The sequence below is a fragment of the Curcuma longa genome, unplaced genomic scaffold (assembly GCF_044706935.1).
Source record: "Curcuma longa cultivar G26 ecotype Majalengka, Jawa Barat unplaced genomic scaffold, ITB_CL_G26_1.1 contig_18985, whole genome shotgun sequence".
Taxonomy (NCBI): domain Eukaryota; kingdom Viridiplantae; phylum Streptophyta; class Magnoliopsida; order Zingiberales; family Zingiberaceae; genus Curcuma; species Curcuma longa.
Window position 1 is genome coordinate 49,612 of NW_027430964.1, and position 24,866 is coordinate 74,477.

General features: G+C 39.4%; 3 protein-coding genes across 4 annotated transcripts; 1 reads left to right on the forward strand and 2 right to left on the reverse strand.

Annotated features, from left to right (window-relative positions):
- Positions 1–3,482: 3,482 nt before the first annotated feature.
- LOC141816986 (uncharacterized) lies at positions 3,483–4,402 on the reverse strand. Its single transcript, XM_074704699.1, has 2 exons — positions 3,601–4,402; positions 3,483–3,511 (listed from the first exon to the last, which is right to left on the reverse strand). Exons 1-2 carry the CDS (start codon positions 4,400–4,402, stop codon positions 3,483–3,485), a joined length of 831 nt encoding a protein of 276 aa, XP_074560800.1.
- A 6,157-nt stretch (positions 4,403–10,559) lies between these two features.
- On the reverse strand, positions 10,560–11,023 carry LOC141816987 (10 kDa chaperonin, mitochondrial-like). The gene has a single exon (XM_074704700.1). It carries the CDS (start codon positions 11,021–11,023, stop codon positions 10,706–10,708), a length of 318 nt encoding a protein of 105 aa, XP_074560801.1. The 3' UTR covers positions 10,560–10,705.
- A 6,339-nt stretch (positions 11,024–17,362) lies between these two features.
- On the forward strand, positions 17,363–24,518 carry LOC141816985 (transcription factor TGA4-like). Of its 2 annotated transcripts, none has more exons than XM_074704697.1 (9): positions 17,363–17,616; positions 19,479–19,644; positions 19,736–19,810; positions 20,727–20,786; positions 20,867–20,944; positions 21,027–21,093; positions 22,361–22,632; positions 22,946–23,176; positions 24,022–24,518. In XM_074704697.1, the coding sequence occupies exons 1-9, from the start codon at positions 17,522–17,524 to the stop codon at positions 24,175–24,177; spliced, it is 1,200 nt and encodes a 399-aa protein (XP_074560798.1). In that variant the 5' UTR covers positions 17,363–17,521; the 3' UTR covers positions 24,178–24,518. The 2 variants fall into 2 exon arrangements, with proteins under 2 accessions (XP_074560798.1, XP_074560799.1); XM_074704698.1 differs by lacking the exon at positions 17,363–17,616 and adding an exon at positions 18,338–18,430.
- The last annotated feature ends 348 nt before the right edge of the window (positions 24,519–24,866 follow it).

A 24,866-nucleotide genomic window follows, 5' to 3' on the forward strand; every position in this document is an offset into this window, starting at 1 on the left:
TAGGCTTGCCATTCATGAGGTCCAAGGATCAATCCCCGGCTCCTCCATTAATTTTTCTTTCTTTTTACCTTTGCAAGCCCACATGAAATTAACCCATTAAATCATCAAGACACATTTAGAAATTAAATTCCTTTGGAGCAATCATTCATTATTATTATCCAAGAATTATTTAAGGAAAATTGCGGGTATTACAATCCTCCATACCTTCTGAAAAGTTCGTCCTCGAACTTAGAATAATTCTGGATATTTCCTTTTCATATCATCTTCACGTTCCCATGTCATCTCTTCCGATCTTTGATTTCGCCACAAGACCTTGACTAAAGGAACCTCTTTGTTCCTTAACCTCTTGACATCCCGCTCCAGGATCTGTATAGGCTTACTTTCGTAACTCAGATCCTCCTGGATTTGAACGGCTTGCGGCTCAATCACCTTGTCCGGATTCGGAATATGTTTCTTTAACATTGATACATGGAATACATTATGAATAGCGGCCATTTCTGGAGGTAACTCAAGCTCATAAGCCACCTTCCCAACCCTATTCAGAACTTTGTATGGTCCCACATATCGCGGACTTAACTTTCCTTTCTTTCCGAATCTCATAATCCCTTTCATAGGAGCTACTCGGAGAAAAACTAGGTCTCCGACATTGAACTCCAACGGCCTCCGTCGTTTATCAGCATAATTCTTCTGCCGACTTTGGGCCGTCTCTATACGTTGGCGGATATTCTGTATCGCCTGAGTGGTGTCTTGTATGAAATCCGACTGAATTCCCATTTCTTTCTTTTCACCACTTTCGAACCAACAGACAGGAGATCTGCATTTCCTTCCATACAAGGCTTCATAAGGTGCCATGCCGATAGTAGCTTGATAGCTATTGTTATAAGCGAATTCCGCTAAACATAAGTATCGACTCCAGCTTCCTTTGAAATCCAAGGCACAAGCTCTTAGCATATCCTCTAGTATCTGGTTCACCCTTTCTGTTTGTCCATCTGTTTGAGGGTGAAACGCAGTACTGAACTTCAGCTTTGTGCCTAAAGCCTTGTGAACACATTCCCAAAACTGGGAAGTAAATCGACCATCTCGATCAGAGATAATGGTCTTGGGAATACCGTGCAATCTGATGATCTCCTTAACATATAATTGAGCCAGTTGCTCAATAGAGTAAGTCATCTTGATTGCCAGGAAATGCGCTGACTTTGTCAATCTGTCGACTATAACCCATATCGCATCATATCCATTAGTGGTCCTGGGAAGTCCTGATATAAAATCCATAGAGATATCTTCCCATTTCCACTCGGGAATTTGAATGGGTTGCAGAAGCCCTCCTGGTCTTTGATGTTCTGCCTTGACTTGTTGACATGTCAGGCAGGTACTGACATGCTGAGCTATGTCCCTCTTCATTCCGGACCACCAGAACCTTACTTTCAAATCTTGATACATCTTGGTGGATCCCGGGTGCATAGCATAGGGAGTCCCGTGAGCCTCCTCTAATATCTTTTTGCGTAGTTCCGGATCGTTAGGGATACATAAACGATCCCTAAGGTATAATACCCCATCATTGGCAATCCGAAAACCTTCGTCTTTTCTTTCCTGGATCTCTTGCTTGATCTTTTGTAGACTTGGATCCCATTTTGTTTCACCAATATATCTTCGAACAAGGATGGCACTATGGCCAGAGTCGAGAGTTGTCCAGAGATAACTTCGATCCCATAGCTCATAATTTCTTTCGCCAATGGTCGAGATAATACTGATAAGGACATCAAAGTGGCACTAGCTTTTCTGCTAAGTGCATCTGCCACTTTGTTTGCCTTTCCCGGATGGTAGAAGATCTCACAGTCATAATCCTTCACTAGTTCAAGCCATCTTCTCTGTCTCATATTGAGATCCTTCTGCGTAAAGAAATATCGCAGACTCTGGTGATCTGTGTAAATTTTACACTGTGCTCCATAGAGGTAATGCCTCCATACCTTCAGAGCAAAGACCACCGCTGCTAATTCTAAATCATGGGTGGGATAATTCTTTTCATGATTCTTTAATTGCCTAGAGGCATAGGCAATCACTTTCCCACCTTGCATCAGTACAGCTCCGAGTCCTAGTCGGGAAGCGTCGCTGTACATATCGAAGCTCTTATCGTTCTCCGGAAGAGTAAGAACGGGAGCATTCGTAAGTCTTCTTTTCAGTTCCATGAAGCTCTTCTCACAATCCTCCGTCCATATGTACTTCTTGTTCTTCTTAGTAAGAGCCGTCATAGGTGCTGCGATCCTTGAGAAGTCTTCCACGAACTTACGGTAATAGCCCGCTAATCCGAGAAAACTCCTAACTTCGCTAGCATTCTTTGGCCTACTCCAGTTACTCACAGCTTCAATCTTTCTTGGGTCCACCATAACTCCATCTTTGGAAATAATATGGCCCAGAAAGGCTACTTGCTCCAACCAGAATTCACATTTGGAGAACTTAGCATATAACTGCTTTTCCCGAAGAATCTGTAACACCGTCTTCAGGTGTTCGGCATGCTCCTCGTGACTCTTCGAATAGACGAGAATGTCATCGATGAAAGACATCACAATTTATCGAGGAATTCAGAGAATACCCGATTCATCAGGTCCATGAACATGGCAGGAGCATTGGTGACTCCGAACGGCATGACTACGAATTCGTAGTGTCCGTATCTCGTTCGGAAAGCTGTCTTCGGAATATCCTCTTGCTTCACTTTCACTTGATGATAACCAGACCTGAGATCAATCTTCGAGAAAACCGTGGCTCCCTTCAATTGATCGAACAGATCATCTATCCTTGGAAGAGGATATTTGTTCTTTATCGTCACATTATTTAGTGCCCGATAATCTATGCACAAGCGCATAGTTCCATCTTTCTTCTTCACAAAGAGCACTGGAGCTCCCCATGGGGAATAACTAGGGCGAATAAAACCCTTATCCAGTAACTCTTTGTAACTGAACTTGAAGTTCCTTCAATTCCGCGGGTGCCATACGATAGGGTGCCTTTGAGATCGGATTAGTACCAGGAACCAGTTCGATCCCAAATTCGACTTCCCTATCTGGGGCTAACCAGGCAATTCATCTGGAAATACATCTGGGTAATCGCATACAACTCTGACATCTTCAAGCTTCCGCTCCTTAACTTGAGTTGTATCTATCACATAAGCGAGAAAACCCGTGTATCCCTTGTCTAACATTTTCTGAGCTTTTAGAGCCGATAAGAATCTCCCAGTTCTTCTCTTTGGCTCTCCTATAAATTCAAACATACTCTCTGCCTCAGGTTGGAAGACCACTCTTCGTTTACGGCACTCGATAGAAGCACCATATTTGGTCAGGAAATCCATACCCAATATGACATCATAATCTTGCATGTCCAGTACTATCAGATCGCAGTAGAGTTCTCTTTCTGCGATTCCGATGGGTACGGCACGCAACATGTGGGTAGATGCCATTATTTCCCCCGAAGGCAGGGTAGTTAAGAATTTCTCATCTAACATTTGTAAGGGTATCTTCATCTTCTTAGCATAAGATATGGAAATAAACGAATGCGTTGCCCCAGTATCAAATAATGCATTAGCATATTGACGGTAAATGAATATCTGACCTGTGACAACAGTGGAAGCATTCGCTACGTCCTCCCTGGTAATGGAGAAAACCCTTGCATTGGTCATAGCTGGAGGGGCCTCTAGCCTTCCCTGGCTGATCTGTGGTCCTTCCAGCACAGCCGGCATATAGTGCAGCTGCGCAGGTGCCTTCTGATACTGCAGTTGTTGTTGCGGCTGCTGAGAAGACGCTTGGGACTTCTGGGACTTGGTAGGGCAGGCGTGAGCCTTATGCCCTTCCTTCCCGCAGATGAAACATTTGTTGGTCCCTAAGCGGCATTCTCCAGGGTGGTTCTTCCCGCACTTTGCACAGGGATTCAACTTAGGTTTCTTATTTGCAGGGCCGCCTTTGGACTTATTCCATCTCTTCTTATCCTTGCGGTTATGATTCCCAGTAGGCTGGTTCTTGTTTTCAGTCTTGACCTCGGTTGGTGCCTTCTTTTGTTTCTTGATGCCATTCAGATAGTGCTCCGTAGCTAAAGCACCACTGATCAGCTCCTCAGTGGTCTGCGGCTTCGTTACCCCGCCAGCCACATTCATGGCTATCTCGGGCCGCAGCATCCTCAACATGAGGCGAACTTTCTCCTTTTCTGTGCCCACTAGCTCAGGGCATAGGCGTGCCAACCGGTTGAATCTCTTGACGGCCTCGTTCACCGACAAGTCACCTTGACGGAATTCGGTGAACTCGTCGTAGTGCTTGTTGGTGACCCTCATGTGGAAGAACTCCTCCAAAAACTCTGATTCAAAGTCTGACCATTTCATCTCATTAATGGTCCTCTTGGCCTTGACCCGATCCCACCACATTCTGGCATCTCCCGTGAAGCAGAAGGATGCACACTTGACCTTCTCATGTTCAGGCCAATCCAGCATCTCCACAATGCTCTCCACAGTCTTGAACCAGGCTTGAGCATCCCATGGTTCGCCAGCACCCGAGAATGATTCCGGTTTCAATCTCTGCCACTGTATCAGGTAAGCTTCAGGTCTCATTACAGAGGCAGGGCCCGCTGAGGGTCCGGGTGTAGTCGAGGGTGCTACTGGTGCTGCTGATGGAGGAACAGCGTTCCCTTGTTGCTGACCCATCAAGGTGTTGATGGTCTGTTGTTGTTCAACAAGTTGACGCTGGAGCTCTGCCACCAGCTGGGTCAGGTCTGACTGATTCTCAGTCCCGTTGATTCTGTTACTCCTTCTAGGCATGTTCCTAATAACAAGCAGGTTAGTGTAAGAGTTCATTTCCTTGGTATGTATGCATCATTATATGCATTACTTTCCTAAGGTAAGAACATGCTTCCATCATGCAAAATGTTATTCTAACTAACATTCCTACATAATTAAGCTTAACTAACCCCATGTTATTTACCCATACCATATAGCATGAAAGAAAGTATCATGCTAGTTGGAGAAACCATCCTTCCCACCTAAGTCTTCTTCACTCCCTTAGGTGGGGATACCCATCTAGTGTAGGGTCTATCCAACTTCCCTTCACTAGTAATCCTCCTTCTTATGATGTGGCAATAGTAATCCTTTATTCCATCTTTATTAACCACATAACTTCTTTTACATACTCCACTCTAATCTAGTTAGGAGGTGCTACCCTTCCTACTAGAACGTACAATGTCACGATAGTAAATAATAACCATAACTGTAGAGTCATGATGAGATCGTCCTGTGGTGGAACAGGAACAATCGGAGCAGGGTGCTCCGGTGCCTCATCAGGATCCTCTACCGTCTCCTCCATGTCCATGTCCTCATCTGGATCTTCTATCTCCAGATCTTCATCAGCTTCTTCCTCCTCTAGGATCATCATCTCTACATCTTCGTCCTCCTCAGGAGCGTCCTCAAAACCCTCCTCAGGCTCAGGGTCCTCCTCAGGCTCAGGGTCCTCCTCAGACTCATAGTTCTCCAGCATCTCTGGATCTTCTTCTTCGTCCTCGGACTCTGATCCTGACTCACCCAAGTCCTCTGGAAAGTCGTGCTGGAGCAACCGCCCGCATAACTCAGTGTAAGCTACGCGACAGTCATACTGGTTCCAAATCTCCTGGGCTACCGTCCTCGCGCGCCTGGGTAATGCACGCATCAGTGCCCCGATCCGGTGGTCGTTCAGCATAGGGAACCCCTCTCGCTCCAGCTTCCAGAAGGTGCGATCCACTCTACCAATGACTCCTAGGATTCCTTGGGTGGGACTGTAGTCAATCTCATCTAGCTCCTCGAGCAACTCCTCAATGCGTTCATTGTAATGAGCCATGCTGTCCATAGAGTCAAGTGAGATATAACCCTGATACTCAAGTCATCACATCATATCATGTACATAGAAATAGTAAGCAAGTATGCAATGTACATAAATAGCTTACTTAAATAACTTACTTGGAAGCGGCAGGATCAAGGCTGATGTGTGTGTGTAGTGGCATAACTTTGCTCTGATACCATTCTGTAACGCCCGTCCTTACCATACCAGAGCCTTTGACGGACGTTACGGGGTTTTTTTTTTTTTTTTCATACATACATATAGTATATCACATACGAAAATCTAAAACTTGCAGCGGAAACATTTTAACATAATAGAAGTTCATATGTGATACTTAAACATCTTAAGAGCATGCAAATATTGTCTAAGTTATTAAGGTTCTATCATCAACCACATAACATCATAATCTTAAAACAATAGTAATTAACACAGTCATTTAGCATGCAATGTTTAAGTTTCATATTCGTCGTTATGGCACCACCACACACATCTTATTTGGCCTTGTCCCTGCTGCTTCCCGTTCCCTAACGACCTTGATTTGGTTCTGCAACATGAGAAAGAAGAGACTGTAAGCACAAGGCTTAGTAAGCTCCTTTCCTACTCACCAAAACCAAGTCGTTAATCCGAGCATATAAATATCACATGATAAAAGCAAGCATAAACATCAAAGCATATCATTTCATAAACATTGAGCACATGTAATTTCCTTAACTTACATTTCATAATATGCATAAGTATAATGCACATGCCTTTGAAAACTTATTACATAATAAGTGAAATTAATCATTCTTATCATTCTTTAGGGATCCCTGGCTTGTACCCATTCATTTCTTGCGCGCCATTCCAAATAGTACGAGGTTGCAAGTCTCGACTATTCGGTTACTAGGTCTTTTGTCTTTCGACCTAGGGCCGTTCTTTAGGTGGCCATCCCTTGGACCCCTTTCGGGTTCCGGTACAAGCCATTCATTAAAATAATTTAATGCATATACCTTTCTTTTTCATTTCATTATGAATGTCCTCTTATCATTTCATCGTTCATCATCCTTTATACACGATGAACATTCGGACATCATTTCATGTGGTATGTTATAACATATCATGATTTTCATCTTGTGTCATTAACATGAGATAAACTCACGTCATGAACCTTTTATCATGGTTACCCACATTGACATCTTTGTTCAATCAGAACCCTTACACTTTTCTTAGGGTTAAGCCCCTTATAGGTTACCTTTTTCCTTAGGTCCTGTCATTTCTTATTACTTGGAACGTAATAAGTTTAACTAAGGTTACCCATTTAGTAGTTGATCGCATAAGAACTCTAGATCCGACCAAGTCCCTAATCTCTTAAGGTTGGTCGAATCGTCTCGGAGTCCCCTTTGGTTTCTTTGCTTTCCCTATGTACCCTTATCTATTTTAACTTCATACGAGAGCCTCAAGTCGTATTTAAAACCTATTAGAGTAGGTTCAAACCATTACTTGGGTCCCCTACCTAGGTTGGCCGAACCTCACAAGGTTGAACCTCGAGTTAGGCTTAGCCATTGATGTCCTAGGTTCTTGTTAAGGTTTCTCTACCTATTAAAGCCATTAGTTAGGATTAGAACTACCATTAACCTTTTTGTTTCATGGTGGCCGAACCCTATACCTTTTTAAAACCCATGATTAACCTTAACTTAGTTACACATTCTCTTATATCATGATAGGCATTCATTTCATGGCATTTGGACACATTACCTAGTTTGAACTTCGATCCAAACCATGGTTACATGGTCTGGCCGAACCTTATCATCCCCTAAAAAGCATGGATTAGATTCCCTAAAAATAACATCTTGAAGCATGTGACATATCCTCTAGCCTATCTAATCCTTGTTAGGTTTTAGCATCACATAAAACATACCATAAAAGTCATTGCATGTAAAACCTTCCATATAAACCTTATCTTGTATTTTTTCTTCTAAACCATGGCATGTTAAACAAACTCTTAAAATTTCTAGCATGTATAGCCGAAACCTAAGGATCTATAGCATGAACCTTAAATTTTTATCACATGGAAAATGAACCCGTTTACTTATACATTCACATAAATGGCATAAAGAAACCAACTTACAAAAACATGCTTTTAGATCCTATTTTTAACTTCATGGCTGAACAGTTATAATCAAGACTTCTTTATATTTTTCTTCATGAAATCTTTAGGAATACAAGAAGTCATAGAACAACCGTAAACTATCATGTTGCAGGGTGAGGGAGTCGTTGATTTTTACTCTACCAAACGCGAGAAAACCCTTCTTTTCGGTGATTTCTTTGGTGCCCTTCCTTCCTTTCTCCAAGCCCTCTAGCCCTTGGTGTTATCTTCTTGTTTTGACAACAAGGAGAACATGAGATTTCGGCCAGATTCGGTGTATGGACAAGAAAGAAAGAAAACGAAACCAAGGAAAAACTTAAACCTATCCCTTACCAATGACTTTCCCTAGAGCCCTTGTCTTGTTGTCTTTCCCTTGCTTGGTTGGGGGCGCCGGCCACTTGTCCCCTTGGAGGTTTCGGTCACAAGGAGAGGAGAGGAGAAGAGGGTTTCGGTCACACAAGGAGGAGGGAGAGGTGGAGAGAAAGAAAACCGAAAGGAGACTAAACTCTTACCAATCCCTTGCCTTAAGCCTTTTCTCTTGTTGTTTCTTCCTCTTGCTTGTAGGGAGGCGCCGGCCACTTGGAGCTCCTTGGGGAGGTCTCGGTCACAAGGGGAGGAGGAGAGGGTGTGGAGGTTTCGGTGGGAAAGAATGAGGAGAAGAGGGAGAGAGTTTCGGCTATAAGAAGGAGGGAGGAAATGAGGTGGAAAAGTTTCCTTTACTTCCCCTCCTATCTTGGCATGAAATTCCCTCATTAAACACCTTTCCTAATCTCCTCCTCCTTCCATGGCCGACCAAAGCCTTCCTTCTCTCTCCCTTTTGAATTTCGAATCCCCCCTTCCCTCCATGAGTTTCGGCCAAGGCCCATAAGGAAGGAAAACAAGATTTGAGGGGAAGGAAATTGATGGAGCAATCACTTTAAACTTACCATTTAGGGAGAGGGTTATTCCTTATCCTTATTTATTCGAAATTTGAATTTCGAATTCCTTTTCCTTCTCTTAACATTTCGGCAACCACCTTATAGGAAAGAAAATCTTGATTGAGTGGGAAAATATAATAGAGAAAAGTAATTGTAAACTGCCTTTTATAACCTCTCTTCCTTTATCTCCTCATTTAAATTTATTTCTCTATGTGTCTCTAACAAGATAATCTTGCTAGCACATTTGGTTAACTCATGCTTCTACTAGGCTTGCCATTCATGAGGTCCAAGGATCAATCCCCGGCTCCTCCATTAATTTTTCTTTCATTTTACCTTTTTGCAAGCCCACATGAAATTAACCCATTAAATCATCAAGACACATATAGAAATTAAATTCCTTTGGAGCAATCATTCATTATCTTATTATCCAAGAATTATTTAAGGAAAATTGCGGGTATTACAGGAATATTTTTAATGCTGCTTTTGAGTGTGCAGATATACAGGACAGGTTATGGAGGGAAATTCAAATGGATGGTGAGAGTTCCAAGGCGGGCTTTTGAGCTGTCTCTTCTGCAGGGAGAGTTCTGTGACAACGGACGGCAGCTGGTGTCAGAACAGTGCAGGGATCCGTTGGACACAAGAACCAAGCAGAGGCTATAAGAGAAGCAAGAAGCAGCGCTAAGGAGAGACTCACGCATTTTACCATTGATCATTCTAAAGAGCTTCCACGACTATCTGTTGATCATCCTTGAGAGCCTGATCGTGAATCAAAGAAGAGGAAGCAAGAGCAACGTCCTGTGTTTGGAGGAACCGACTTGCAAGCTGTTCTTGTTGGCTCTGTCTAGAGCAACGTCCTGTGTTTGGAGGAACAGGCTTGTGCTGCTAGCTGTTCTTGTTGGCTCTGTCTAGAGCAACGTCCTGTGTTTGGAGGAACAGGCTGAGCAGCAAGTGGTTCTTGTTGTCTCTGTTGTCCGATCTTTGATTCACTGTATTCTCCTTGTCTTGAGCTTATCTTTGTATCATTTGAAACAATCTGTGCAGGGCCGGCTTTAGGCATAGGCCGGTAAGGCCTATGCCTAGGGCCCAATTTTAATTGGGGCCCACCTTTAATTAGGGTATTTAGGGTTAATGGATGACAGAATTATTAAAATCCGATCCGGAAAGCCCCGATCTGCATCCGCGATGCTGTCCCTTCGCATTCTCCCCCGATCTCTCCCCCGATCTCGCCTCTTCAAAAACGCCCGATCTCGCCTCTTCATCTCCCCTCTTCTTCAACACGAGCAGCGACAGCGAGCTCAAGCAGGCGCCAGGCGAGCCCGCGAATTTGAAGACTCCTCGGCGGCGTTCCTGATCAGGGCGTTCGACGTTCCTGACCGGGGCGTTCGGCGTTCCTGACCGGGAGGACTCCTCGGCGGCGTTCTTGACCGGGGCGTTCGGCGTACCTGACCGGGAGGACTCCTCGGCGGCGTTCCTGACCGGGAGGACTCCTCGGCGGCATTCCTGACCGGGAGTTCACTGCGGATTCGCTGAGATTTTCGCTGGGCGTTCTCGTTCTTCCTCGGGGCGAGCGGTAAGGGCCAAGGGGGCTTGATTTTCCGTTTTCGCTGAGATTTAGGGTAGGACGGCCGCCCCAGCTGCTGATTTTTTTTTTTTTTGAGTAGCGAACCATGTCTAAATTTATCAAAACAGTAATTGTTCCACCACTTGGGTTTGATTTTAATAGCAAACGGAAAGGATTACAAGAGTTCTGCTCTTAATACGTATCCTCATCAATGCTAACTAGAGACAACCTAAGAGAGAACTGAGATAGATCTGCTAAAAATTCAATCATGAAGAGTACCAAGTATGTCATCTTCTCTGAATAAATGGTACTCTTTTTCACAGAGTTTAACTTCAGTCCCACCATATTCCGGCAGCAAAACTGTATCTCCTTCCTTTACAGTGACAGGGATTAATTTCCCATCACGATCACGAGTCCCAGGACCAACTGCTACCACTTTTCCAGAGTTCAGCTTGTTCGTCTTCTCTGGGAGGAGGATTCCGACACTGGTCTTAGAGGGAGGGACAATCTTCTCGACTAGAACGCGGTTAAGGGACGGAATCAGACGCCCCAGCTGCTGATTGCGTCCTGTTTCCTCCATATTTGGGCGTCGGATCCGGTAGGTAGTAGTTTCTTTTTTTTCCTTGGCTTCCTTCTTCCAGTATTATTGTTGCTGAGATTTAGCCATTTAGGTAGTGATTTTTCATGTTTGATCCAGCTGTTTACAAGTCCTTTAACGAATCGTTCGAGGGGCGGTGGATCGTTTCTGACAAGGCGGACTACCAAGGTAGATTACTTCCGGATCTATTATTAATTCTTAGTAGATCGTTCATTATTAGAGTAAATATTCATCTTTCAGTTTCTATTATTAATTCTAGATCATTTACATATCTAGAAATGACAAACAAGAAGCATGAGTTATTACCACAATTAGTGTTATGCTACTCAATTGCGTTACTTTAGATTACTTGTTCTTAATTTGAAATTCTATATCTTGATTTGTGTTGGATGTTTGGATGAAATGGATGTTTGAATTTCTGTATCCTTCGCAGTTCGCCTTTCGTCAGACCTTGTAGGCTCGTGGCGGTTGAAGAAGAGCAAGATCGAAGAAAATTGGTAAGCACTGAGCACCCTCTCTGTTAATCTGTTCCTTTTTATTACGTATAAATTAGGTTTTATTATTATTTAATTTTAAAATATTTTTATTTCTATAAAATAGTAGAGAATTATATTTTTATTATTATTATTTGAATATAAATATGTCTGCTAAAAAATATGATTCTAGACATACAAAACGCAAGAAAATTTAATTTTATCTAAAAAATTTAATTAATAATTTTGCATCTCAAAAAGTAAGAAAATTTAATTTTATCTAAAAAATTTATTTTTAAAATTAATATTTTAATTTATTTTAAAAAAATTTTAAATCCACCATTGTCGGTTTCAAGTCCGAATAAAAAAGGGTGAGAGAAAATTTTTTAAAATAATAACAATAATTTTTTTAAAAAAATTTGCCTAGGGCCCTCCGTAGGCTTGAGCCGCCCCTGAATCTGTGGAGAGGTTCCTCCACCGAGAAAGAGAATATTATAGTCGATATTTATCGGGGTCTGATCTGCCGAAAGATCGAGGGATCGTCCACCTTACGGACACGCCGAGGAGTAGGAGCATCATCTCCGAACCTCGTAAATCACTGTGTTAGCGTGCTGATCCCAGTCTTCATGTACTCTGATTGTTCATTCCGCTGCGACAACGAAGACGAAGGAAGAAAAGCGAAAAGTGTGAGCGGCTATTCACACCCCCCTCTCTAGCCGTTGTCCAAGAGATCCAACACTCTCTACCATAGTTTTTTTTCGAACTGAGCATGATTGTGATATGAGTTTTTGAAAGTGAAACCAGAATCGCGATAAAAGATTTCACGATCTTCAAAATCTTGCACCGCTAGATGCTAGGTTAATTTTGTAACTTGCTCTATAAATCTTCAAGTATCTTGTTTTGGGTGTTACGATCACTGTGTGAGACTTCCTCAATCGAAACTTGCTTGTGACAACTATGATCACGACCATTTCAACAAACCATAGTATTTATAAGTGTGAGATTTGTCCCCGGGGCCATGGTGCCGCGGTAGGACATCCAGGTTGTCACCCAGGCACCCGAGGTTCGATCCCCAGTTACGGCGTATTTACAGGAATTTTCCTCCAAATAGGGATCACAATCAAAGGATGCTGGGCATCTGGGTTGGCCGCTGCGTGCGGCGTATTTGCATGCAGGAATTTTCCTCCAAATGGGGATCACAATCAAAGGATGCTGGGCATCTGGGTTGGCTACTGCGTGCACTTCCCGATTTACCCTGATGATCGGTGGGAAACTTCCGTGGGGCCGGGCCGGTCACCCCAGGGATTGAGTCAATACGACTAACTGGGATTATCATTTTTTAAGTGTGAGATTGGAAGTTACATGTTGAATTGTGTCTATGATCTTTGAAAATATTCTGCCATTTTAGTCACTAATCTTGATATTAATTCTGGTAATCTTCATTAATATCTTTTGTTTGATTGTTACAAGCCACTAATTGCAGAGATAATGATCGCGAGAATCGTGAGCCATGTCTACTTACAACTAATAACCATGCGGGCGATCATATATAAGAACTCGAAGTAAAGAGCTCAAGAAGCTCAAAGGAGGAAGTTTAGGAAGCTCCAGAAAGACTTTGATTGGAAGATTGATCTAGAGATGCTGATGTGAAGACTAGCTCAAGAGGTTGACCTTAACTACTCTGAGCCATATGCTGGTACGGGCTGAAGCTACGTGGGGATAGTATGTTGATTTGAGCACAATAACCGTATTCATACATGACACTCGTGTGCATATCAACATAAAAAACAACTTACAATAATTTTAGTCAAGATATATATTGGATAAGTCTTCACTACGTAAAATGATAAAACACTTCTATAGTTAACTAAACATCTATAGATTGATTCCTAACTATGATATATTATAGATTAATTTCTTGAAAATAATTTTGAAATGTTGGCTGTGGAGTGATACGTCATTTGTACATTTAATCAGTGATTGATGAGAAATTTCTATAGAATCAAATCAATCACCTTCAAAATTAATTAGTTATTATATTTTTTTTTTAAATATTAGATAAATTAATATAAAATGATCCTGTTTGTTAGCCTACATTCTTCTTCTTGAATTAAAGAAACATTATTGTATTTCCTCTCATTAACTGGTCGTCGATCGTCAATGATATTTTTGTTCTGAAATCAAGCTAGACTTCACGCAGTCACGAGAAGATCAAATTAACGTGCACAACCTTCGGTGCCCCAACCAGTGCGAAGTTTCAGAAATCGTCGTCGCTGCATGAGAGACAGATGGGCAAGGAAACATTGAAGCTTTAGCTAAGGCGTGCGTTGGGATTGCTAACGTACGCGTGCCTCCTTCCTCTTTCTACTCCTGCCTAAGATCAAAGCCGTGCAAAAGCTATCCTCATCAGTGGAACTCCATGTCATCGCCGGATCAGGAACATATTAATCATCAAACTCTGTGTAGAGCCAAATAGATTTCTTAACTGCAAATGCTGGAAACTGTTTACAAAGCTACAGATATTTAGCTGTCGATGGTGTAATAACTTCTCTATTGGTTTTCAAGTTTCAATGGCATAGTGAATTGGCGCAACAAAACATAGCTGAAATCTAAGGAATCTGCAAAAATTATCCGAATGAAAATATTGTTGAAAGAGAGGTAGGAAGAATAGAGAGAAAAAAAAGAAAAAATAGAGAGAAAATAATATGATAAATATGGTAACATATTAAGATAACTATAGTAATAAGAAATATAAAAAAAATGATAAATAAGTCATTGCAATCCAAACATAGTAAGCCATCAGTAACAATTTCTGATCAATATCTTGCATTATCCTCTGGCAAACTCAATGAGAAGATGTCGAACGTCAAGTTTGATTGATAATTTATTGAAACAACTTCTCCAACTATACGATTAATTAAATCTTCTAAAATAATGACCATCAATAGAGAAAGAGTAGCAGAAGACTATAGTTTTGCGCCTGTTGAATTTCTAGAATAGGACAGTGAACTTGTGACTTTGGAAATAGAAGAAGAGTCACGATTATAATTTTGGTGGTTGAAATTTTTTGGAATAGAGGAAAGGAAGAAAAACAATGAAAGGTTTACTAGGGTTGACATTGCTGTATGAATAAGAAGAGAGAAAAGGAGAAGAAAGGGAGAGGAAGATAAAGAAAGGAAAGAAACTTATTGTATCGAAATTAAAGAGAAGGAAAGTGATGTTGCTCTCCCTATGGGAAAAAAAGAAAGAGGAAGAAGAAGAAGAAAATGCAATTGTGATTGCTAAAATCATGATGCTTGAAAGGAAAAAAAGGAAGAAGTAGAAGAGGACGTGGAATGTATTATTGCTATTGAGAAGATAAATTTTCTGAATTAATGTCGAAGAAAGGGAGCTTGGCAGAGTGAAGGGAGAAATGGAGAGAGGAGTGCATGTCCAAGTGTTAGAAGAAAAGGATAGAAGAATAAGAATAAAAGAGGAAGGAAAGAGATGAGGTGGTGAGAGTGGTGCCTTGATGAGGAAGGAGGAGATAGCGGCCATTTTTTAAAAAGGAAAAGCACATTAAAAAAGGAAAAAGAGGGGAGAGATGTAATGCTGGAAGAGAGGAAGACGAAGAGGAAGGAAAGGAGAAGGGAGAAAGAGCGACCAACAGAGGATGAAATAGGAGCATGAAAAAAAAAGACAAAAGGTTGAAAAAAAGATTTTTTTTTTCAAAGAGAAGGGGCACAATAGAGGAAGAGGAAGGAAAGAGAGCATTTAAATTAATTTCCTGAGCAGAGGAAGGAGGAGAAGAAAATTTTCATAACACTTTGGATGTAAAAGATAAGATAAAAATGATAGTGGGTAAGTGACATTAAAGATGCGTTAGGTGATGGCATTGAAGCCTAAGAATTCTTTAAGAAGAAAAAAAACTACTATTGTGGGTGAGAGAAGAAGGGAAAAAAATAGTTATGTTAATGTTAGGAAAAGAAAACGAAGAAGAAAGAAGAAAGGAGAAGGAAGAAAAGAGGAGAGGTTAACGTGTGAGGCGGTGGGGGCAAAGTTGCTACATGCATGAAAGGAAAAAGGGAAAAAGGAAAAGAAGAGGAGAGATAGATGCGAAGGATCATAGCTCATATTGAAACATAAAGACATAGGAGACATAGGAAGAATAAGAAGAAAGAATAAAAAGAAAATAATTATTTCTTTATTGATAATTATCATAGAGTACTAACAAACTTATTTATACATATTGTCAAAATAATATATAAAAATATTATGATAAATATGGTAACATATTAAAATAACTATGATAATAATAAATATAAAAATAATAATAAACATGGTTGTCATTGCAATCCAAACATAATAAATCATCATCAATTTCATATTAATATCCTATACTCCTAGTTGTTATTAAATATATTGTAGATATGGAAAACTCAGCCTGTCTTCTTAATATTACAGATTGAGCCAGCAGGCTAGTGAAATTAAAGTAGTGGTGCAGTTTAATTGAGAGGAGACAAATCTAAGGTTAATTGAGAGGAACACTGTGAAGATTTACGGATAAACTTTATTAATTATTTGAAGGCCTATAGCCTAAAATACGTCGTAAGAACCATCCGACAATGATCCTTGATGAGATCATATATCTTTTGTGCATAAGGTTTTCTTACTTTTGCTATGCTTTCTGGATTTGATCATTTCTTTTGGCCAGGAGCTACGTACAGGGAATAAAACCTCTTTATATATCCTATTAAATGCCCCACGGTATCTTGTACATTCCTTAGCTAAATATGGTCAGAGTTGGTATTGCAGACTCCAAATGGATCTTTTACTGGTCAGTGATGCATGCTGTTTGAGCTGCACCTCTATAGATGAAAATAATTTAGTTTAAAGCAGAATGAACGCAGCATTTTCCACTGTCAATCCATGCAATTGCAAGAATCTTCCTCATCACTCATTTCTTATATTATCCTTGCACTCTCTTTACTATGCTTTTCCAGGTAGCTTTGCACTTTGCCTCCATATGCTCCTATGCATGACCCTCCACCATTATATTCAAGTAACCAAAATTTATCTCATATCCATTTTTCATGCAGAACAGATCAATTGATAAGAGCACCAATATTTAACTGCAGTAGCTGTGTTTCAGAAATCCAAGGGTCAGTGAATTTTTTTTTGTTCCTTTTATAATTCAGTGGAATCAACACTTAATCATTGAAATAATTACACTTGAAAATCTAGTACGCAACGTATGCATTTGCTATAGGGTTAGATGGCACCTCCAGTGAAAAGCTAAAGCTGATGAAGACAAAATTTTAAAGATGCAAGGAGGTAGAATCCTTAGAGCTTAAGTATTTTAGGGCATCACCTACTTGGAAACTTTCACAGGAGGGCCATGAATGATTGAACTCTCTACTTTTATTGAAATGCAAAAATGTTTTCAGTACAGTGATATATTTTCCAGTTTGATGATCCTCAAGTTTGTTATTGCTATTTAAACTCCAAAAAAATTTATATCAAGATCATACTCAATTAAAAGTCCATGAAAGCAATGCCTGCCTTTGTTGATTCCTTAGTCCTGAATTAATTTGCCATTTAACTAATTGCTTTACCATTTACTTAGATAAGAAAAAGAATGCTAATCTAGGATTATCATATAAAGCACCAGTCAAGTTGATTCTACTTTTAGCCCCATCAGGAGCATGATTAATGCATCATGCTCTTTTAAAGACATTTTTAATGCTTAATCCATAAAGGTTTAGTGGATGGCAGCTACTTAAAAGGTATGCCCACCATGAGCTTATCTCTTGGTTGTACTCCATTTAACACCTTGCTTCCTTCCTCGAAACTTTGAGCTTGAGTGCTAGTTTTAATTATTCTCTCCATCGATCTTAAGATTATTAGGCTTGGAATTCCTTGACAAAGAAAGAGAGGTATGACTCATTCCTTCCTCAAGAACAATAAATTTATGAACTGCAGCAAGAAGTATGAAGGATGAAGGATGGAGCTGTGAAATGATTCAGCCATGAACCTTTGCAAGGATCATCAACAACAACAAGAAGATATAATGGAGCTTTACCTTGGTTACTTTGAAAACAACATGCACCATGTAGGATCTTGGTAAGCAATTTCTTTTTCTGTTCTTCTTCTTTCTTTAATTTGGTGTTGTCGTTCTTGTTTTTAAAATAAATAAAAAAAAGTGATTAATGATTTCAAAAATAAATTTGAATAGCCCATGAAAATTTCACCAATTTTTTAAATTGAAAACAAAAATTATCATCATCATTACTGGCATTATAATGGGGATTCAAAAGCTTTGAATCATTGCGCGTATAGTAATCACTCAGTGGTCGACATTGCGCTGTCAATATCGCACGGGAAAATTCGAATTTAGCCATCGACTTTACCTTCCTTTTTAAATTGCGTCCCCAAACTTTCAAAAACATTCCTTTAGAAGGATAACGTCTAGAGGGCGTTTTTCATAATTTTAAACTTATGAGAATGTTTGGGAAAAAGGTAAAGTCGTCGTGACTGGTGAGTGAGCGAGGGAGACAACCAAAAATTTTTAGGTGCGTTTGGGGAAGGTAAGTGCACCGGGGTTGTGCGCGACAGCCATCGCGGGTGTCCCGATGGAGCAGGATAACGAGACGCCTAACTGTGTGACACGCTCTTTCCGCTTTCCCGCGACCCACCATTAAAAAATAACGGTGGAGGACTGAGAAGGGACGGAACTCGACCTCCGGGAATCTCCACTTCCGTCTACTAATCTGCTTCTGAGCCTCTCTCTTTCTGTCTCCCTCTTGATAAAGGGGCGGGGAGGGAGGGAATGGCGGCTGCGGGCTTTCCCTATCGGGGTTCGGGGTTAGGGTTGTGCGCTTCATGCCGAGGCAATAGTTTCACGGGGCAAATAGGCAGCTCAACTCTTGTCCTCAAGGTTGATTCGTTTTTTTTTTTTGTCTTTTCGTAATAGTTGATGTGCTTGTGTCCTGGTCGCTGCTGGTTGTGAAGTTGGAATCTCTCTGTTCTGTTGGACGGGAAAAATCCTTTTTTTTTTTGTTTACTTAAGTAACGGTGAAGCGGAAATACTGTTTTGGATGAGTTTTGTCGGCAGAGAACGTAGGGTAGAGTCAGAGTTTATACTGTTTCTTTTTGAAGTTGTTGCGGAGGCTGAACAGAAATTTACTTGTACTCTGAGTTCAGCACTGCTCTTGTGTTTTTTTTTTTTTACCTTTTGTAGATCAAGGATGTAATCAAAACTCCGATTTCATCTTAGAAGGATTTGAGTAATTCAGATGAAACAATAATATCTCCCTGGTGTTCGATTTTTGAATGTTTGTAAAAGAAGAATGAAGAAGATATACGATTACTTTGCATACCTAGTTTTGCGTGACAAATTGATCTAACATATTGTTTAGTTTTATGAAAGCTTCTCGTGACACAGTCCTGAAGTATGTTGACAGGAATAATTACGGGGATTTGTCTGAATCCTGATAATCTTTCTCTGTAGAATGAAATGATCTTAAGTGGGGGTTGGAGATATTGCTACTTATGGTTATTTATCAAAAAGTTATGTATACACCATGAATATAGGCGGTGGATAATTTTTTGAGTGGATTACTCAGTGATAAAATCCCAGGAGTGAAGATGGATTTGTTAAGTAATCTTGGGGCTTGGATTCATTTCTGTTCAAGGAGTTTGTCAAACAAACTTGTGTTGTGTCATTTATACAAAATGGCTGTTGTACTTAGAACTGTTTGGAATGCTAAAAAGTATGTTACTCATTGCTTACTATTTATGTTTGGCTACCAATTAGATACTAGTGGAGTGAGGTTGATTGTTATATTTACTTTTATTGGCATGATTAAAAGCCTTGATGCAATATATTGAACATTGTGTCTCTAGGAAACACTTCCTTTAATCGATAAATTGTTTGACTTTTAACTGCTGTGCATTCCATTGGAGTAATCTTCTTATCCTTTCAGTGCAAACAGTAGGAGCCATATATCTCCATTTCAAGCCTCGCTTAGGATGGGCATGTGTGAAGAAAATCACCACATCGGCATGTGGGAGGACTCATTCAAAGCTGATAGTAGTCAAAATACATGTGCTTCAACTGTTATGGAGGCAGATATGCGAATTGACTATTTGGTCGATATCTGCAGCATATCTATCTTGTTCCAATTATAACCTTTACTAATGTCAGCACTTGTTCTGATTGGTTATTTGTATTCTTATGTAGCTAGAAGATATTCCTCTCAAGGCACAAGGAAAACCAAAGAAATATGACCATAAAGAAAACAAGACTTCAGATAAGGTAATAAAATATTAAAATGCCTATGAGATTTTTTTTACTCCTATCAATTCTATGGTAGTTTTATTAGTTTATTTTTCTCAATCTTGACTAACATGACATTAGTAATTGTTTCCTAAGTCATTTTAATGTGATTGTTATGCTGTAAATTCGTGCAGAAAGTATCCTTTTCACAAAATCTTCAATATTCTTGTTACTACCAGAAATAAAATTTTGATATCATGTGTCAAACTAAGTGATCTATACCAACCTCTCGAAGACTTTTTCATGTATAAAATAAGAAATACTGACCTAGGTAGTAAGTGCATTTATATCTGATTGAAACTTAATTTGTGAGGCAATTTAATTAGTGATAACCAATGGAAGCACACATATACATTCCAGACTTAGAGAATTATGGATTTTGAAGTTTAAATTTTACACTTGAGAATATATTATTCTAGTCTGCATCTTCTATATAATTGTAAGCAAGAAATGTAGAAAATCCTATAGTGAGCACCAGAATAGAGAATGTATGTTGCTTTAGTATAATGAACTTATGTTAAGGTTTTTCCTACATCAGACTGGGATATTTCCTAGTTAAATTTGTGAAATTCCAACAGTTGATGGTTTGAGATATCCTATCATGAACTGAATTATAATTATTTCAAGCTGGTTGAATTTTTGTTTTAGTTACCTTAAATGGTTTATATTTGAAAGACACTATTGCTTCTTATTTTGTTAATCTGGTGTATGGCATGACTGTTTGTATTTGATCAGAGATTCATCTTCTTATATGAAATCCCAATCATCTCAGTGAGCCACGTTCAGCTCTGTTAATTAAGTAGACTGTGAAAGTATGGATTGCATTTTAGTAATGCTTATCAGAAATGTTCTGCAATTAATATGGGCCCCTTAGTTTAATAAATGACATTTATAGATATTGAAACGGCTGGCACAAAATCGAGAGGCTGCTCGAAAAAGCCGACTGCGGAAAAAGGTACTTAGCAAAGTGATTTCTTTTAACTGACTAATAAAGTCAGGCTTAATATGCTGATCTTCAAGTACATTCTTTGGCAGGCTTATGTTCAGCAGTTAGAGTCAAGTCGTTTAAAACTCTCACAACTAGAACAGGAGGTTGAGAAGGCCAGACACTTGGTATAAATGCTACACCTTCATGATGAGCAGAAATCTTATCTTGTTCATGTCAGCTGATGAACAAATTGTTGCTTTACTGCAGGGTATGTACACAATAGGTGGGAATTTGCGAGGGTCACCCCTCGGGGTGCCTGGAAGCGTCAATTCAGGTATGATGTTGATTTTGTTTTCCTCTCTTCTTTATACTAAATCATCAAGGAAAGGAAAAGAAATCTCAACAATTTCTTGAAATAATCATTTTGCACCAATATGTTGATAACGATAGGTACTTGTATCTAATATGGCATGAGTCTAGATGGCTGATACTTTTTTTTTCCTTTCTTTAAAGTTATGATACATGGTCTATTGAGCATGACAATGTTCATATTGGATGTTGGATGTCTTAGAGACAGGTGTAGGAGTGGTGGCAGAGTCCTACTATCATAGTTCACTAGATCTTTTAGTTTATGCACTACAGTTAATTTTTTGGTTGCCCTTTTAGCATTACTAGATAAATCTGTGCTTTCTTCCTTTTTTTTTTTTTTTTGCATGTTGAGATGCCAATTCATTATTATCTGACCTTTATTCTTTTTGATGTTTAAGCTGATGCTAGTACTTGAATGAATTGTGCATAATGTTCCCTGGACTCATTTTTAAAAATGTATACCATGATATGAGTTGGATGAAGAAACTACCATTTATTGAATGTAATGAAATAGCACAGAAATCTGTAAATATAGATTTAGTGCTTTTAAAAATAATATGGACAATATGGGACACCTTAATTTAGCACTAGATGCCTAGTTATGGACCACCGGAAGAGTCTTGTGGGCTTATATGAATAGAGTACTGATAATTTGTTCCTAGGCAACTAGAGCATGTGGCTATGCATAATGAATTTCTCGGTTGGTTAAATTGTGACATTTTGATTAATGCTAGGCATGGTAAGGTGGTTAAGCCTTATGTGCCTCCATTTACAATTAGGGATGATTCTTGATTTTGAGTTGGACTTTGGGTATTGACATGGACATGAAGCCTGTTAGGCAGAGGAGGTTATGGAATTTTGATCTTGACCTACATAAGTAGTTGATTGGTGAAATGGGTTTTACAAACTTATGAGTGAACTATTATTATTTTGGATGAATGGTTAGAGCTACCAAGTTATGATAGGGGTTAGTTCTCCCATTTGAAAAGGTTGTGATACTATAAAATATTGCATAGTTGAATTCATCTTCCATTTACGATATATTACATCCTCTTTCTTCTACGATAAACTTGTCACACATTTATGACTTTTCTACCCATGGCAGCATAACTATTTGCCAAAGTAGGTTTGTTTTGGTTTATGTCTCCTTGGTTCTTTGGATGAGTTATTCTTTGATCTTATAATTTCTTAGTACCTATTACTTAAGGTGGCAATTCTTGTTTGCTTTCCAGGGATTGCTGCTTTTGAAATGGAATATGGACACTGGGTTGAAGAACAAAATCGACAAACATGTGAACTTAGAGCTGCACTGCAGGCAAATGTGTCTGATTTGGAGCTTCACATGCTTGTTGAGAGTGGAATGAGACATTATGATAATCTTTTCCAAATAAAATCCATAGCTGCTAACTCTGATGTCTTCTATCTTATGTCTGGCATGTGGAGAACATCCACTGAGAGATTTTTTCTTTGGATTGGTGGATTTAGGCCCTCAGAGCTTCTGAAGGTGATTGACTTATTTGAAAAAAAAATTTCTAGCCACCATTATGATTGCACATGCACACTGTACTTCGATATCAGCATGAAAATCTGTGATTCCTTGAAAGTGCATAGTGACTACTCTAATGTAGCATGGGACTGCTGAAAGTATACAGCAATCTAAATCTAAACTAGGTCTATTCCAAATTTCCATATTGAAAAACAAAAAAATACACAAGTTTCAGATTCCTATTATTTTGCTGTAAATTCTTTTTTCTTCTGACTTGCCAAGGCAACCATTTTCATTATCCTCATACTGATATCTCATTCTTGGTTTGCAGGCACTCTACCCACAGCTAGACCCTCTGTCAGAGCAACAAATGACTGCTGTCTGCAGCCTGCGACTATCTTCACAACAAGCTGAAGATGCACTGTCTCAAGGACTGGAAAAACTTCAGCAAACTCTTTCTGAAACTCTAACATGTGTAGGCACATCTTGTGTTTCGAGTTACATGGGACAAATGGCAAATGCCATGGGAAAGTTGGATGCTCTTGTAAGCTTTCTGAACCAGGTGATACAACAATTCTGCCAACACATTCATTAATTATCTTGCCCTGCATATTTTTATTTTCTGTTTTGCTGATTCATCAGTGTGCTACTACTTCAGAGTTTCCTTAATATTATATATCAGTGCAATGCTTAAGAATGACTTATCGACATCATTTTAGTCTTAACTATGTTACTTGGATTTGGCTACCAATACCTTACCTATGTTTCTGGTATATGATTTTGTGAAAATCTTTGTATGCGACCAACGGCAATGTCTGTGTCCAATTTGGAGTATTGGTTGTCTGAGACAAGTCCCACATATTCTCTGAAATGGTGTTGGATTCTAAGCAAGTTCTTGAAGGTTGTTCAAGAGTATTCCTATTTGAAAGGATAAAACTACAATCCAATAGATGTATAATCAGGCCTAGGATGAAAAGTTGGTAGTTTAGTGAGGTGTTGGAGCTCTTCAAACAACAGCCATCATCTATACTGCTGGACAACATATCCCTTCCCAATCAGATTAAGTTTCAGCGTCATCAACTCTTTTCTTCTATACGAGTGTCTATGCTTTTTGTAGTAGCAAGTTTTCAACACCGTCTTGGGTTGCAACTGGCGGGTATCCATTTATTCTCCTCTAGTCAATTTCTGAACCAATTTTAAGTTTGCACTTCCATTTACACTGGATAATTTTCAACCATTTCTCTCATCGGTGCACTATTGTTGTTTGAGTTTTTCGTAGAAATGAAACAGAAAAGCTATTTATCCACACCCACAACTGTAATATATTTGACCTTTTCTCTATAATCCTTGGAGTTTCTCCTGACTGTTAGTCTGACCATCAATCATCCTTTCCTAAATTTAATACAGGCTGACCACCTGAGACAGCAGACTTTGCAGCAGATGCACAGTATCCTCACAACCCGTCAGGCGGCGCGAGGTTTGCTTGCTTTGGGCGACTACTTCCAACGACTACGCGCCCTTAGTTCATTATGGGCTGCTCGACCTTGCAAACCAGCTTCATAATAATCAGATCAGATCCCATTGGTGAAAAATTGTCATTTCAAAAATCTCCAAACCAAACCAGCTGGGCAAGGGAATGGACATGAACAAAATGATTCGTAGCCTCCATCCGGATCATTTTCCTAACAGTATATACAACACAAATTGCACCGTAGTGTAGATGATTTGTAAAAATATATCTGGTGGTTCTGTAGCTTGTTTATGAACATGCCATTTGTTATTGTTGCAGCACCATTTTCAGTATAAGGACATTAAGTTGCCCATGAACTGGTATTCGATATCAGGATCAAACAGCTCTTTCCCAGTATATATAAATGCTTGTTGTAAGATATGTTTACTTTGAAGGGCTGTGTCCGCTTTTTTTCCAACTGTTCTCCAGAAAAGTCAAACAGTATGGGTGATGCTAATTCGGATGAAGAATTGAATTTTATTGTAAATATCATTAATTAAATTAATATTTTATATTATTAACAAGTTATAAAGGAAGAACAGAAAAAATTCTTTAAACTTTATATTAATTTACTTTTAAAATAAAATAAAGAAGCACTCTCCAGCTTTTCACTCAATGCTATAATTTGGGGTTTCCTTTTTAAAAATAATTAAATTAATTAAATAATGATAACCAAGATTAGTTATTTAGGTAAGTATTCCTTACGGATTGCCTACTGTAATCCATCGGGCGTCGGGTACGA

What these genes read in the sequence shown, in the direction of transcription:
- LOC141816985 (XM_074704697.1), top strand. Translation starts at nt 17,522, where the DNA reads ATGAACCTTTGCAAGGATCATCAACAACAACAAGAAGATATAATGGAG. An exon ending in TTGAGAAGGCCAGACACTTG is followed by an intron (nt 20,945 to 21,026) that starts GTATAAATGCTA and finishes GCTTTACTGCAG; the next exon opens with GGTATGTACACAATAGGTGG. An exon ending in TTGTAAGCTTTCTGAACCAG is followed by an intron (nt 23,177 to 24,021) that starts GTGATACAACAA and finishes AATTTAATACAG; the next exon opens with GCTGACCACCTGAGACAGCA.
- LOC141816986 (XM_074704699.1), bottom strand. Translation starts at nt 4,402, where the DNA reads ATGTGGTGGGATCGGGTCAAGGCCAAGAGGACCATTAATGAGATGAAA. An exon ending in TGCTTCCACTGTTGTCACAG is followed by an intron (nt 3,512 to 3,600) that starts GTCAGATATTCA and finishes TATGCTAAGAAG; the next exon opens with ATGAAGATACCCTTACAAAT.
- LOC141816987 (XM_074704700.1), bottom strand. Translation starts at nt 11,023, where the DNA reads ATGGAGGAAACAGGACGCAATCAGCAGCTGGGGCGTCTGATTCCGTCC.